Source organism: Pygoscelis adeliae, unplaced genomic scaffold (assembly GCF_000699105.1).
Source record: "Pygoscelis adeliae isolate BGI_AS28 unplaced genomic scaffold, ASM69910v1 Scaffold353, whole genome shotgun sequence".
NCBI classification, from domain to species: domain Eukaryota; kingdom Metazoa; phylum Chordata; class Aves; order Sphenisciformes; family Spheniscidae; genus Pygoscelis; species Pygoscelis adeliae.
The window spans coordinates 234,340-249,386 of record NW_008824445.1 but is presented as its reverse complement, the minus strand read 5'-3'; the positions used below and the strand labels follow the sequence as shown (position 1 = coordinate 249,386).

The following is a 15,047-nucleotide window of genomic DNA, read 5'->3' as shown; positions in this document are numbered from 1 at the left end:
TTCCTGGCTGGTGGTGGCACTCCTGGGGAGCGAGAAGAAAACTGAGGTGCTGATTTTTTTCCATTTTATCCTTCCCCACATTTTCCCTCTCTTACCTTTGACCCATAGTCTTGTCTCTGCTTGGATCAAGGCATAAGTTGGTGGTGGTTTTTTTTGTTGTGGCTGTGTTTTGTTCAATGCACCGGAGCTTGCAGGGGTTAATTCACCTGGATTCAGCCGCTCCTTTCTGTGCTGTGTCACTCATGTCTGTGCTTGCTCATCCTGGATGTTTGAATGTTTTAGGTTTAAGCCCTTAACGGAAAAAACTCTGCTTAGTGGAACAGCTTTAGGCAGCTCAAGCTGCTTAAATGAATCTTATTAGGTGCTGGAGTGTGGCACATACTGGTAAAGCTGCTCTTTGGAGCTGCTTCTTGGTGGGTTACAGCAAAGTGGCTACAGCTGGGAAGGTGCTTATAACACGAGTTAGGGAGGAGACCTTATCTTGGGGTTACGTTTCTGACAGTGGTGGCTATTGAACAGTCAAATTCCAGCTGTGAAGATTTTGGGGTTTGACTTGAAAGCCTGGAAACCCACAAAGTGTCAGTGAAGGGGTGAAATTCCCTCGTCTGTCCTCTTTGCTGGGCTTCAGCAGAGTATCACAGGGAGCAGAGCTGGAGTTTGGAAAAGCTTTGAAATAGAAACATTAAGGAGGGTGCAGGACGAGCTTTTGGCTGTGTTAGCTGGCTCATCCAGATCGCTTGGGGCCTGTGTGCTTCTGCACAAAGAAGCTTTTCATCCAGGGTATGAGACATGCTGACCTGGTTGGATTTGTGGGAGTTTTGCTTCCATCGGTGTGAGCGTGTTTATTTGGGAGGTGGGACAGAATGAGAGCATTTGTCTCAAAAAGAAAATCCCAGTTCCCTTTGTATCAGAAACCCGAGCAGGAGGAGGATGTGACCAGGTGAAGCAAGATCTGCAGTTGTTGCAAAGCCATGATCTAAAAACAAACCAAAGAAACCCCAATACCCAATGTGGAGACGGATTTTAGAAGAGTGCAAAAGGCTCCTAGCCTCGGGGGTGAGTCCCTGTCTCCTGCAAACTCTGGTTGCTTCCCCGTAGTGTTGCAACAGCAGAATGAACCAAGAGGGGCAGTTGTTTACAAGTCGGAGGAAGCTCCGGGTTTCTCCAACCTGCCCTGCTCTCTGGCTAGAGTGAATACTGTTTTTATTCTATGATATTAATGTTGGAGAAAAGTTGCTGGTGTTTGCTTCTAGAAGCTATTTTTACAGCCTCATGTAATCTTCCGAAGTTATGTGATACCTTTTAGGTGTCTGGATGCAGGAGAGATCCGAGCTGAGATTTTTTTTTTTTTGGATGGAAAGCCAAAAGGCTCCGCTTGGCAGAAGCGTGCCAGCCCCACGCAAACCAAATGCACCTTGCTTCTCCTCGGGAGGGTAGGCAGAGCATTTCTTCAAGCGTGTCCCTGCATGATCTGCCCTGCCACTCTCAGCTGTTTGCAAACACGTCTCTTGCTTGGCGGCACTGTGAGCTGGAACCTGGCCAGGGCTCTGGGGCTGGAGCTGATCTCTGGTGGGATTGCTTGGGAGAGGAGAGCCCAGTTGCTTTGAAGTTGCTGTGCTGTTTAATATTAAAAGTCAGCGGTGTTTGCTTGCATATCTTGGCCAGGTCAGTTTTGTCATGGGGTGTGTTTGCACAGTGAGAGCTTGTTTGGAAGAAAGCAAGAGAAGCCAAAACCAACGCGACACTAGCATGGCTTGCATCTAATTAGATTTTGGTTCTGGTTTTCTGCGTTCCATGACATCCTTTCCCAAGAACTGGGAATTCATCAGCCTGGGGATCCTTATCCTGGTGGTGGAAACGCCCTAGGTCACCTCCTGGGCACGTGCACAGGGCTGAGCACAGCAGGGCTGCAAATGCTATTATAATATAAATAAATAATCGCAGTCCAACTGTGACGGTCGCACCCAGGGAAATGCGGCACGGCAGGAACACTGAGCTCAGAAATGAGCCGTGACATTATTTTAGGCTTGGAGACACTTTATGAAAAGTGATTTAAAGGATTGCAGCTGTTCGATTTCACAGATGAGGCAAGTGAGAGGGGATGTTGTGAAGGGGCGGACGGCAGTGGAAGCAGGCTTGGGCGTTTTTCTTCTCCCATGGTATAAAACCTGAGGGAGTATCCAACAAAAAGACACATTTCAAGTGACCAAACAAAAATATGCTTTGTACCTATGGGCACTGTCTCCCAGCAGCGCGTTCCAGGAGTTACTGCTGAGTTTGGAGCTGGTGGAGAAGATCCAGTACCGGTTGAGTGAGGATGTTTATTTGGCTGGTTTCAGTCTTGGGTGCCAGCTTTGGGCAGGGCTGTGAACCCGTGGGTCTGATCCAGACTGAGCTCTGATGAGTGGTGCAGTGAACAGGCTCTTCCGCTGGGTAGGTTGGTCCCCGTCTGAATCAGGGTGTCGTCCTCCTCCTCCTCCTCACTGAGAGGCATCCGGTCCCAACAGCTGTCAGGGAGGCTGGATGTGAAAATGGTGCGGTATTTTATAATGACCCTAGATTTAATTCCATCTTACTAAAAATGACTTGTAAAAAAACTTTGACTAGTGTGCATGCTTTTAAAGGCAAGGAGGAAGCTTGGGGAAAAGGTTCTGGTTTGTTTGACTTTCTTTAGGTAAAACTAAATAACCAATGATCAGCACTTTCTTCTTAAGAGCACTGTGTGGTTCTTGGCCAAACTGCAGGGGAAACATTTTTGTTTTCCGTATTAATTAGCTGTAATGTTGGGGTGCTTAGTTGACTTCTGTCATGTTCAGCCTGGGAACAGAGGAATTGTTTGAACGCTTCATGACCTTTAGCTAAAGGTGAAAAAACACATTACTTACGCTCTTAACCTTCTAATGTGTCCGAAGTTCATGCTCTCTCAAAGGAAGCTTTTGCATGAAGGATATTCATTTTCAGGCAACCTGCAGATATTTTCGTTAAACAGATCCATTTCCCTGCATAGCGCAAGTCCCCCTTTCCTTTTAAAGCACCTTTGTGATCAATATTCCCTGGGGACAGAAGGGTTCTCCTCTCTTCCTCCCCTGTGGATCCAGTTTCTTGCTGTGCCCTCCTTACCAGTCATCCTTCTCCTGTTAGGGACCTGACATTTCAGTGCCACAGGAATGATGCGGCTTCGGATGCAGGCTGGGGTTGCCAGGAGGGTGGTACCAGCTGCAGGAGATGCTGTGGGTCGGGGCACACAAGGTGTCCTCATGCAGCAGCCTCTGTGCCAAAACAGCTTCTGCTTTTGGGGTGCTTTTAGCACTTTACCTACGAGAGATATTAAACAGGTTTGGGGACTGGTAGGATTGGGGTGTTTGCACGTGCATATGAAATCAGTGCTCCATCGTCACTTGAATCCCCATCGGGGAGCACCATCTCCTCCCTGCAAAACGAGGCGCTCGGCACGCCTCCTATGTGCTGTTTGGCCTTGTTCCCCGCACACTGCTCAGCTGAGATGGCAAAGTGAGCTTAACCCCTCTGCTCCAGCTTTGAGACCTTCATGCCCCTTCCTGTGCCACCTCTCCTGTCTGGGAGCAGCTCTGTAGTTCCTTCATTAAACTCCCCGTTTGCAAAACAGCACTTGTGCAGGAGCATCCCAGACAGATCGCTCGTTTTGCTTGGCCCATGATAAATACTTCCTTGTCTGCCGAACCAGAGACAAGAGTTTGGTGCAAACTTGTGTGTTGATTTGGTGTCCTAGCCAAATGGTGGCCTGGGGGGAATCGAGTGCCTTCGCTGCCCAGACTCCTCCTCCCAGCAGTTTGAGCAGGGCAAGTTAAACCCAGCGTCCTGCTGTGGAAGGTGCTGTAAGGAGATGCAAGCTCCTGAGATGGCAGGAGCTACCTCCTCTCCGCAGTGACGTGATCAGCATGGCAAGGTGACGCCAGGTAAGCCTGCAGAGAGGCGGTGTATTTTGCATTACATACGCGAGGCGCCTTTGCTGCTGTGTTGGTTTTCCTTGGAGTAGTTATTCACACTTTTATCTGCTGGAAGCAAAATGCCAGTCTGTGTCGGTGCTCCAGGAACTTGCAGAACGGAAGAGTTTACGGTGCCAAATGCTAAAATCCCCCAGGCTGCAAAGAGCCTTCTCCAACCACCTCCTAGCGCAAAGAAAAGCCTCCTGCTACCAGCTGCGCAGCTGAGCGGGGGGTGGTTCGTGCCAGAAATTCGCTTCCTGAATCCTGCCTGCTGGGCTGCAGCTAATGTTTTAAGGAATGACTTGGAAATCAAAAACATACATTGGAAATACCGACTCTGATCGTGTCTGTCACAAGAACTCGGCGCGATCTCTCTTGAAGTACCTTGAGGCTGCCAGTGAAGGATTGCATGAGCTCTGAGCAGCTCAGCAGTGGATTTGGGGAAATTGGCTTTCTGCTGTGGGACTGGGAGAGCATGGAGGTGAAGGAACAGGACACCTTATTCCCTGCCTTGGGGTCTCTCTCCCATTGCGAAGAAGGAGGAGTTGGCTTACAGCCATTTGTATTTAAAGTTCATTTTCCCTAGGATACAGCCTTTATCCAAAACAATTCTTTTTCAAGCTGCTGTAAACTGCTATGGTTGCTCCCTAACCTTCTTTTTGGATGTGATTTGATGCAGATGCTTTGCTTTTGGTTGATCTCAAGATTGTAAATCCACAGGGGAAGAAAAAACTTCTGCTGTGTATGTGGTTTGGCAAAGGTAGAGACCCACTAAAGCCACTTTAGGAGACATAAAGCCTTTGCTTGCACTCCTAGCCTGACTTGCCCGCATTGCCCCGCCAGCCCCTGGAGACACCTTCTGCAAGACTCGGGGCTTTTGTTGATTGTCACTGTCACCACATTTATTCAAGATACTGAGCAAGTCAGATTCCTTGACCTGAAGTATTTGCTGTGAAGGTGTAAGGAAGTGTAGGAGAGAGCTGAGCGGGGGACGTGGAAAGACAAAAGGGTCCTACATGGACCTGCAGATAGGTTATGGTTGTGTTTGGGAGCATGTGTGATGGGAGATGGTGGGGGACTATGCTGCAGAAGAGACGTGATGATGAGAAAAATGACATGATGCTTTTAAGGTGGAAGTTTTGGGTTCGTGTGAAGAGAGCTGCTCACCCCACGTGGTGTTAGTGACCGTAAGTGGCTTCAGTAAGCAGAGCACCAAGCATGGGGAATGGAGGAAGGGCAGACGGGTCATTCCTGGCTCAAAGGTGCCTGGATGTGACGGGGACAAAAGTCTTGTGATGGAGAGAGACTCAAAAGCAGCACTGTAATGGATGTGCTGCTCTGCGGGCACCTCTGGCTGCTGAGGAGAGGGCTGGTGGCTGGCTCCAGCACCAGGCACCGGTCAGATGACTGGGAAGCCGCAACAGCTGAGAGCTGCCCCCACCGAGATGTGACTTCTTCTCCATGAATGGCATATTCAGATGGGACGGCTAAATGCTGCTGACAGCCTTGGTTTGCTGGAGAGGTGGGGGAGAGGGTGTCGGGAAGGATGCATTACTGTGCAGCTGGTACAGACGTTAATGGTGCTGGCAGCAGACGTGGCCTCAGTGCAGGGATGGCAGCAGAAATCAATGCCTTCCAAGAAGGGGCCACGCGCAGTGTGGTCACCTCCTAAAACAAAAGGCCAAGTCAGCAGCTTCTGAGATGGATGGCAACGAGACTGTGTCGGAACAATAAGGGCATTTGTCTTTTCAGCGCATGTTGCATCCCCGTAGGCAAGATAAAAATGCATGTATTCAGCCAGGTTTTTATTACTGACCTTATCTTCAACAGTAGAGCTGATTGTGGAGGAGTTGTTGTTTGTTTTATGGTTTTTTTTTTTCCTTAAATCTGCAGTGAGCTCCTCCCAGGGTTTTGGGGAGGAAGCTGGGCAGACAGCAGTGTACTTGTGGACAACCTGTTTTGATCAATAACCACCTCCTTTGCACTTCAGTGGAGGTTTTCAGTAGTGGAGGATGGCTCCTTTTCGCTGGGGAGGCTGAGGGCGATGGGCTGCATGCCACGCTGATCCCCTCGTGGCCCATGCTGTGTCTGGACCTCACGCAGCGACAGCTCTGCTACCGCCCTGGTTCCTCCCAAACCTTCCCCCTTCCTCTTACCTGAATTGGCTTTGGGAAAAATTATTTTCTCCAGGCAAAGGCTAAAAAATGCATTTCTTGGTCTGATGAGCAATTGCTGTGCTGCCAGTGCCAAGGGGTATCCAGGCACCAGAGAGCTTTTTCTTTTATTGCTAAAATAGGTCACGCTCGCTGCTGGCAGAAAGAGATTTAAAGCAACTTCTTTTTTCAAAGTTCAGGGTGTGCAGAGCGGGGTGGGGGGGGCATCCCCTGACTCTGGCAAAGCTGCTGGAGTGATGGCCATGCTGCTTTGCCTACCCTGCCTTGGACGGGAGAGCTGGTCTGCCTGGCTTGCAGGTGGCACCAATTGCTAGCCCAGCCTCCTGCTGCAGCCAGGGTTGCATCAAGGGGCTCAAGCAGCAGCTTATTGCACAAATTAATTGCTGGATGGTCCGAGGCCCTTGCAGGTTTCAAGTTGGGGTACGCTGCTCCGTGCTGGCTGCGTGCTCCTGGGGGTGTGGGAAGCTCAACCTGCTGGGGGTGGCTTTGCAGTCTGAGGCTGTTTGGTCAAGTCTTGGCCACCGTGTTGGGCCACTATGACTTGTGTGTCCCCTCTGGCCATCCTCGTTGTACAGGGAATAGCTCTGGGCATCAGAGGCACAGGGTTTTCTCTGATTTGGGGAAACGCCAGCAGAAAAGCAGGAGGAGAGGGATTGAGCACGTGGTCAGTGTGGGCATTCCTCTGGGCAGTGCTGTCTGCAGCTTCCCTCTCCCTCTCCTGAAATACCAGTGGAAACCAGGACACCCAGGATGAAGGTGAGGCGTGGGGTGGAGCAAGGTCCCCATATCCCTCAGAGCCAGTGGGATGTTGTTGGGGGGACGAGAGGAGTGTGGGACATGCCAGGGCAGCAGCTGTAAAGTGCCCAGCTCTGGCTCTGCGTGCGACCAGTGCCACAGTTTGTGGGGGTACCAGCCCTGCTGCCCTCACTCATCAATTCCCCTGTGGTTGAAAGGAGTTCTCAGAACAGCACGCGTGCTGCTCACGAGCAGCAGGAAGGGGCCAGGCATCCCTTTCTGAAATTAGATAAGGGACAATTTATAAATAGGGATGCTTTGGCATTGTTTTTTGCTCACTGTTCGGACCACGCCATTATTAATCAGCCTCGTTTAGGCTAAACGCTTGGGAGTGCTTCAGCAGAAATAGCATGTCATTAAGAAATAAAAATTATTCGCAATACAACGCTGGGCGAGCTCGTAACGAACAGCCCACGACCTAATCCTTGGTGGAGGTGGTGAGGAGCTGGGATTTGCTCCTCGCTGAGCGTGTGCAGTGCCCTGGCCTGTTTGCCTGCCTGCAGAAGGTGACAACGACGGTGTGGGGCAGCAGCTTGTAGCTGGGTGAGGGCTCCTGTGCCCGGGGAGCTCCGCAGGTGAGGGGCTGCCTGTGCCCGATGTCGATGCAGTGATTAGAGGCAGCTGCTGGCATGAGTGCTGCCCTCTGCCAGGGAGCCGGCTCAGCTGGAGGATGTGGTGACTGACCCTGGGACCACTCCTCCTCGGCGTCACTGCAAAACAAGAGCCGGTGGTTTTTAAGCAAAGCTGTCTCTGCACCGAAACTCAGCGGGGAGCTCCTGGTTGCTTTCTCGGCTGAAGACGTGGTAAGCAGTGGGGGACGGATCTAATGTTTTGGGCTGCTTGAGCTGTGCTGCAGGTGCTCATCTGGCTGTGCTCTAGGTCTCCAAAGGTTTGTTCCAGAGCTGTTTTCCAAGGAAGCCAGAAGCACTGGGCATTTGCACTTGTTTTTCTGCTGGTGGGAGGAAGAGAGGAGGAGCAGTTCGCCTTTCTGTTGCAAGACCAGCTCCAGGCTTCCTTTCTGCAGGCCTCATGTCTCTGGGGTCTTCTCCTCGGGGGCTAATTCTTGCAGCTGTGGGAATGCCATCTGGATGGAGCAGTCAGTAGATGCCTTGTCCATATGGATGTGTTCTACGCTGGAGCTGGGAGGGCAGGGTCAGAGCTGCCGTTGGCTGTGGCACAGTGTTGTCTGGCTCTGTGTGCTGCGTGGGTCAGCGCCTGGGGGTGCTTCCAGCATCACTTTCAAACCCCCCATTTCTTCCTCCTCACTGGAGGTCAGGCAACCCGGACCCAGGCAGCTGCTGGGGAAGGAGAAATGAAGCGTATCAGCAAGTGCACGTGTTCAAAACAGAAAGTGAGAGAGGCAAAAAGGCTGCACGGCTGCATGCAGTTATTAGTTTAGTGTGTGGGTTATCCTGAGGTCAGGGGACAGCACAGAAGATTTCGCTGGAAACATTATGGTAGGTAAAGCAGCAGGCTGAAAGCTTTAAAAAATTTAAAAGGGGGGGGAAGCTTTTTTTTTTTCCTTCCGCAGGGCTGTCTCTGTGTTCCTGAGGGCTTTTCTGTAATATTGCATTCAGTCTCCTGGCTTTAGGCAGTTTGATTAGCGTATCTAAATGAGCCTGGTAGACTCAGGTTATTTAGGGTCAGAGGATTTTCCAGGAAGGGGAGGAGATGGCGCGCTCAGCTCTCTGGAATCAAGTAATAACACAAAAAGACCTTGAGACCTTCACCGGCTCCCCCTTCCAGCACCCGCAGGCAGGGGCAGCGCGGACGTGTCCAGCCTTCCTCGCTGGCAGCGAGGGATGCTTTCGACACCTCTGGCTGGGCCCAAGTACCTCTTCAGTCTGCTGCATGAAGAAGTATATTTTAATGAGGCTGCTTTTGGCTCTTTAGCATTTTATTTATGTAAATGTTGGCCTTGTGCTGTATTGCTCTGCCGGGGTGATTTATGGCACTGTAGGCACTCTCAGTGTCTGTCCGTCTTCGGTGATGCTGCTAGTGCTGGCTCAGCCCAGCCAGCGGCTTTTGTGGTGTGGGGCCAGGAGCTGCTTAGAAGGGCCCGCTGGAGCCAGCTCTCATGAGGGCAGGTTTCTGGCGTTGTGTAGGCAGAAAGTAGCTGTATTTCAGTTGTGTTCCCTGCAAGACCCTTCCCCACCAGTCGCCGCAGCAGGCAGCAGTCCTGAGGTCTGTCTTCAGCATCACCCATGTCAGGCTTTGACTGAAACGTGTCTGACGTAAGGGAATCAGACCCCTGTCTGAAGGCCAGGGGTTTGCAGCATTCACGTGAGATGCTGAAGTCTGCCTCTGGGTACTTGTGGCTCCAGCTGACTGCTGAATTGCAGTGTATGCGGCACTGAGGGTGCTCGAAATCTTCTGCTATGAGGAGCTGCAGTTCTGGTGACGGTACCAGCAGCTGTTTGTCTGTGCAACCCATCACCTGCCTCCTAAGCAGCAGCCGCACAGCCCCGCATCGCTGCGGTGTCCCTTCTGCTTACGGCAGCGTGCAGCCCCTTCTCAGTGGGTCGCGTGGAGCTGGGGCAGTGCAATGTGAGGCTGAACTGCCTCAGTCCTGAAGAGCTTGCTGCCTGATTTGATTTCATTTGGGTGATGTGCTCAAGGAGCTAGCGCAGGTGCATAGTTTGAAACTGAGTAATTTAGATTTTCCTTGTCGTTTTTCTAATTTTAGTTAGCTGGCTTCACCCTAAGCTTTGGAGATGTGGCTTGCTGGTTTTGAAGTGTCTGTTTCTTGCATGCAAGACTGATGGTCTGGGCCAGGGCAGCTGTCCAGCATGGTGTAATACCAGGTGGCTTGTGAAGGACAAAGCAATGCATTTCTGGGACTGGAAGACGGAGACGACCCAGCCTCTTCACTGCACTTGGATGTCAAGCTGCTCCCAGTGACGGGGATCCAACTTTCCTCTCCTGGCTGGGTGACTTCCACAGTTTTCCCAGTCTGCTCCTGATCTGGGCCCACTGCTGCCCTTGGGCCAGTGTGGGTTGGCCGGGCATCGGTGGGTGGGTTGTCGCAGGAGCCCGAGGCACCAGAGCAAGGATGTGCATAGCAGGGTTGTGCTGTGGAGGTGCCGGGGGGATGCTGGGGACGAATGTCTGTGCTGGAGGATGGGATCCTCCCGCCAGTGCTCCGCGGTAGAGGTGTTTTTGGGGGACCTCTATGCTGGCTGTGTCTGGGCCATATCTCCCCAGTTCAGACAGCAGCTTATGAGGCTGCTCTTATGGCATCGTGTGGATTTGCTTCTGTCAGAGAGGATGGATGCCCCAGGGACTAGCCTGAATAAAGCTCTGCTCTTGTGGCTGGCGGACAGCCGCTGCCAGAGAGGTGTGTGTGGGACAGGAGGGTGTAACCCTGACCGTGGCAGCTCAGCCTTGGCATCGCCAGGCGGGTTCTTGAACTGTCCATGGCTCTAGATGGTGCAGTCTAGAGAGAGGAAACTCTGGCCTGTTGTTTGTTTATATTCTGCCTACATGGTTAGAAGGGACACAGTTCCTTTCACCTGGGGTTATATTTTGGGAAGCTGCTGTTTTATCAGGAGAATGATAAGGTCTTGACATTGAGACTTCCAAAGTGATTTTGGTTGCTTTGCTTTGGTTTTGTTTTGGAAACATTCCCCCTCCTTCGCCTGAGTAAAGAAGCTTAATTTCTATCAACAGAAGTGGAAAAGGTGCTCATCTTCTCTTTGCATCTCTTCCTGCCCTCTGCAAACCCTCCTCCCACCCCCTCCAAATCTGTTGATGTGCCAGAGCCCCTGACTACCCATGGTCTTTCTGCTTCCTTAATTTCTGTTTCGTGACATTTACTGAATTTATGAAATTCTGCAAGATTTCCACAAAGTACATCTGGGTGGGAGCACCTGAAACGCAAGGAGCGATAGGAGGGTTTGTGTAAAAACAAAGTCCCAGCCAGAGGCAATGGAAGAATTGAGGGCCCTGGGGAAGGTGCTCTGACACATCAGCAGATTTGGGGTGGTGGGAGGAGGGTTTGCAGAGGGCAGGAAGAGGTGTGAAGAGAGGGAGAGGATGAGCAAAAAATAGAATTGAGCAAAAACCAGTAAAGCAATGGAGAGGTAAAGGAGGACTGTGTAGCTTAGGGCTGCAGAGATTTTTAGTTGTTTTATTTCAGGTGTCTTACAGCTGCCCTTGAGCAGGTGCCAAGGCTGTGCTAGAAATTTTAGGTCAGGATGGGGACTAAATCACGTTTGTGCTGTGTGCTTTGGTGGTGGGGAATTCACATGGCACCCGCTGGATGCTGCTCCCTTGTCTCTGCCCGCGCGTGGAAGCTGCAGCGGCACTGGCAGCAAGGTGCCTCCCAGCATATGTCTTTAAAACACTGCTGAACAAAATTGAAGCCTCTTCTGAAGGCAGCTGGTAAACCTTTCTAGCATTTGCCTTTGAAAAACACAGTCATAGCTCACAGTAGTAGTAACTTTCAGAGTAATTAATCCACCTATGTCCTGCCAGGTTTCCTGCGGTTCCTTTGACAGTTCATCACAGGGCACGGAAATTTGTCAATTTTAATCCTCCTCACTAATTTTTAGGTTATGTTTTCTTCTGGTAAAACCAAATACTGATGTGTGCAAAGCGGAGCAGGTCGGAGCGAGTTGGGCGATGTCTGGGGAAGCAGGAGCTGGTGCTCGCCAGCCTTGCCCCCAGCGGGGAAGCCGGAGGGGCACGTCTGCCATCCTGGCCCCGAGATAACGGCCTGGCGTAATGAGCTTCCCTGTCACTTCAGGCCACGCCAGCAAGCTCTGAGCTCCACCAGCAATTTTCTGACAGGGGTTAGAGGAGGAAAAGACAAAGCTCAGCTGAGTGTGGGCAGGGGGAAAAGGAAAAACAGATGGTTCTTGGGACATGTAAGAGCCTTTTTTTTTTTTCTCAAGGGCACAGCCTTTGAACCTCCCAGACGGGTAATTCTTGTTTATACGCCCACAGAAGGTGACGGTCCTGGTTGTGGGCCTATTGGTGTGTCTTCCCAGACATGGTGTGTTTGTTTTGTAGGTGGATGTCAGGAGCTGCATCACTTTTTTTTTTTTTAGTTAAAACCAGGACGAGTGGGAACATGGGGAAGCTTGTTGTAGGCAGCGATTCTGCTTTGGCTGGGGCCGTAAAAGCTAATGGGTTCCTTCACTTCAGATGTCTGAGTTGTCCTATCTGTGGTTGGACCCATGGCATATTCTGTCCTGCAGCCCCCCTTCATCCATCTTGTGTGGATGAAGAAAAAGCAACATCAGAGGGTAGCATCCTCCCTTAACACCTGGATTTACAGCAGAAGTAGAACATCCCCATGAGGATGAGTAGATGCTGTCCCAGTAATGCCCTCCTTATGTCGCAAGAACCTGTCTGAAGACACCCCTTGCCCCAGAGGCCGAGGTCTGAAATGGCCAGGCTGGAGGTGGAGACCAGGAGTTTGGGGCTGGCAGAACTCCCTGGTTCCTGGTGTTTCCCAAGATCAGTCAGAACAGAAAAGGAGCAGCACCACACTATTGCCTGATGGTGGGGAGAAATGAACCTGATTCCAAAAACTGGTGAACCTTTCTAGGCAGAAGGAGAAGTGGTGGCCGTCAGACACCACCATTTCCTTTCCACCTACATCTGATATTTGGCCTTTTCAGCTTTTGTGCAAGAAAGCCTGAACATGGGGTAGGGGATCTGCTTTTCTTGGCTGCCCTGGACCGAGTGCTTACAATTTCAGTTTTTCTTCTGGCTTTCCAGAAAGCTGCTATGCAAACATCTTGTTTTACCCTCTGGTGGCCAAAGATGTTGGGCTTTGATATTCCCTTCTACTCTGCAGCCGGCTGGAGGAAAGCATGGCATCTAGTGCTGGGCTGCTCTGTTCGCTTACAGCTTGGGAGAAGCGGTCTCTAGGTGCAGGTTGTTGCTATTTAATCCTTTCTTTGCCTGCCATGCACCTTGCTGGGGCATTTCTCCAGCTTCCCTAGTACTGGAGCACATCAGTCTTCACTACAGCAGATCAAATAATTTCTGTTGCAGCTGTTAGGGCTGAGAGTCCCCTGTCCACACCCCCAACTGCATACACGTGGTATTTTACTTATTGGTTTGATGGGGTTTTTTTTAGACTCTGAAATTTCTTTTTTCTTTTTGAGGGTGTTGCAGCTTTTTTGTTCCAGTTGAGAACTGTTCAAAATAGACTCCCAGGTGGGATTGGTTCTTCTAACATAAATGTGCATCAGTGTTACCAGGGATATTCTGTGGCAGGGCTTTCTATGCCATTGCTGAAGGTCTTAGTTAATTAGACGATTAGTCTTCTGGTCAAGTATCTATCTGCAAATAAAAAATAGCAGTTGAATGTAGCTGCTAAAATACTGTTGCTGGAATCAGTCTGTGGCACTGAGCAGGAGGGCTTCTTATTTAATTAAAATCAGGAACATACTGTACTGTACTCTCCAAGGGTCAAGGAACAAAAGGGACGTACACATAATAAGTAGCAAACTGTCCTTTCAAACCCCTTGAGCTCAGCCCAGGGGAGCTGTGTCTAAAAGGACACTCTCCAGATAACATTTGTGATTTCTCTTCTTTCTTTTTTTTTATTTTCTTTTTTCTTTCTTCGTACCTCTGTGTGGATTATTGAAGCTGAAGGTATCCTGTGACTTCTAATTTTCTTCTTACCTGTTCTTCCTCTCGGATTTGAAGTTGTGATCAGGACTGCTTGGATGCCAAAAATCCCTGTGTGCGTGCTCGGTGGCTGGGTTGAGCTTGCTGGGGTCCCATCCCAGGAGCCAGCCTGCGAGCAGCCCCAGCGAAAGGCTGGAGGCAGGTTGGATCGGGGGCCGAGCTACCATTCCAACACGGTGTGGGACTGGGAGTTACTGGGAACCCTTCTGGGGGGGGAAGGCACTGAGCTGTGTGGTCCGACACCCAGTGCTTCAAAGAGGGAGGAGTATCTATATGGTTTCTTCTGAGCGGCTGGGGTTCACTTCTTGCTTGAATGTTGCCACCAGCCTAACAAGCTCTTCTGTGTTTGTTTCTGCAGGACGTCGCGCTGTTGGAGTACCAGCATCATTCCAGGGATTTCGCTTCCCACCTCCCGCCAGGGTCTATCATGCAGCCGCAGCGGCGGAGGCCGTCCCTGCTCTCCGAGTTCCAGCCAGGCAATGAAAGGTACCGGCCCCCTGCCTCCCCCTGAGCTGTGGGCATCCCGACTGCATTAGCAAGTATTTTGTGCAGCGCTGTGATGCAGAGGAGGGCTCCGAGGCCAGGGCAGTGTTGTGTTGTGTATTGCTACTGACTGTGCTCAGCCTCTGTGCAGGTCTTAGCTTCGTTGTGCTAATTCGTGGCACCTTTGCCTTCTGGTTTCTTCCCTTGGACTGTCATGCATTTTAAAGACATCTTAAAAACACCAAACAACAAAAAACCCTACCCCCCTCACTTCTGTGAAGCGTCACGTTGCTGTGACTGGTTGCATCGGCTTTCTTCAACGTAGAAAATAAATCTGTATGGTCAGGTTTGGTCTGTGGCTCCCGAGGCTGAAGGAGGAGTGAGAAGAGCTCATTTCCACTGTGCATCTCCGCTTCCTCTTCTGCTGCTCTTCCTCCCCGCTTTCATTGTTTTTGTTTCTCTTTCTGCGTTCTCCTCACAACTTTCTCCAAGCTGCTTTTTTCCTGTCTGCTCCCCTCGCGGCTCTCCCTGCGCCGCCGGTTGCTTTCGTAGCCTCCTGTGGGAGGCTGGCAGTGTTTTTGGGTGCGACTCAGGCAAGCACCGTGTGGCTGGAAATGCTGTAGATGCTTTAACCACAGGAGCTGATCTGTTCTGAAGGCCATCACTCTCACTCTCTGTTTCGTCGCAAAACGCTGCTCTCTCGCAGTTTCTCTTCTGCATTTGATGCTTAGTGGTTGTGGAAAAAACTGGCCTGGAAGTGAAATAAGAGCCTTGCTACAGTAGATTCATGCAAAGTATTTTTTTTAATGCTCATTCCTTAGTCGGGCTAAGAATAAAAACAGTGCAGAATCAGAGAGATGAATCTGTTTCTCTAAAATAATAGTTGTTAGGGGAGAGGAGAAAGACCTCAGGGTGCTGGATGCATAAGGGCATCGATGCAGACAGGACCCTCTTTTTCTAGTGGGATGGATTTGGCTTTGGT

General features: G+C 50.7%; 1 protein-coding gene across 1 annotated transcript in view; it reads left to right on the top strand.

The window, feature by feature from the left end:
- The window catches only part of NCOR2 (nuclear receptor corepressor 2), a gene marked incomplete at its 3' end in the record, with an annotated part of 186,193 nt that overhangs the window by 817 nt on the left and 170,329 nt on the right, over positions 1 to 15,047 (top strand). Inside the window, exon 2 of the mRNA XM_009320956.1 lies at positions 13,941 to 14,068. Coding sequence (XP_009319231.1) covers positions 13,941 to 14,068 — 128 coding nt within the window. The remainder of the gene's footprint in view (positions 1 to 13,940; positions 14,069 to 15,047) is intronic.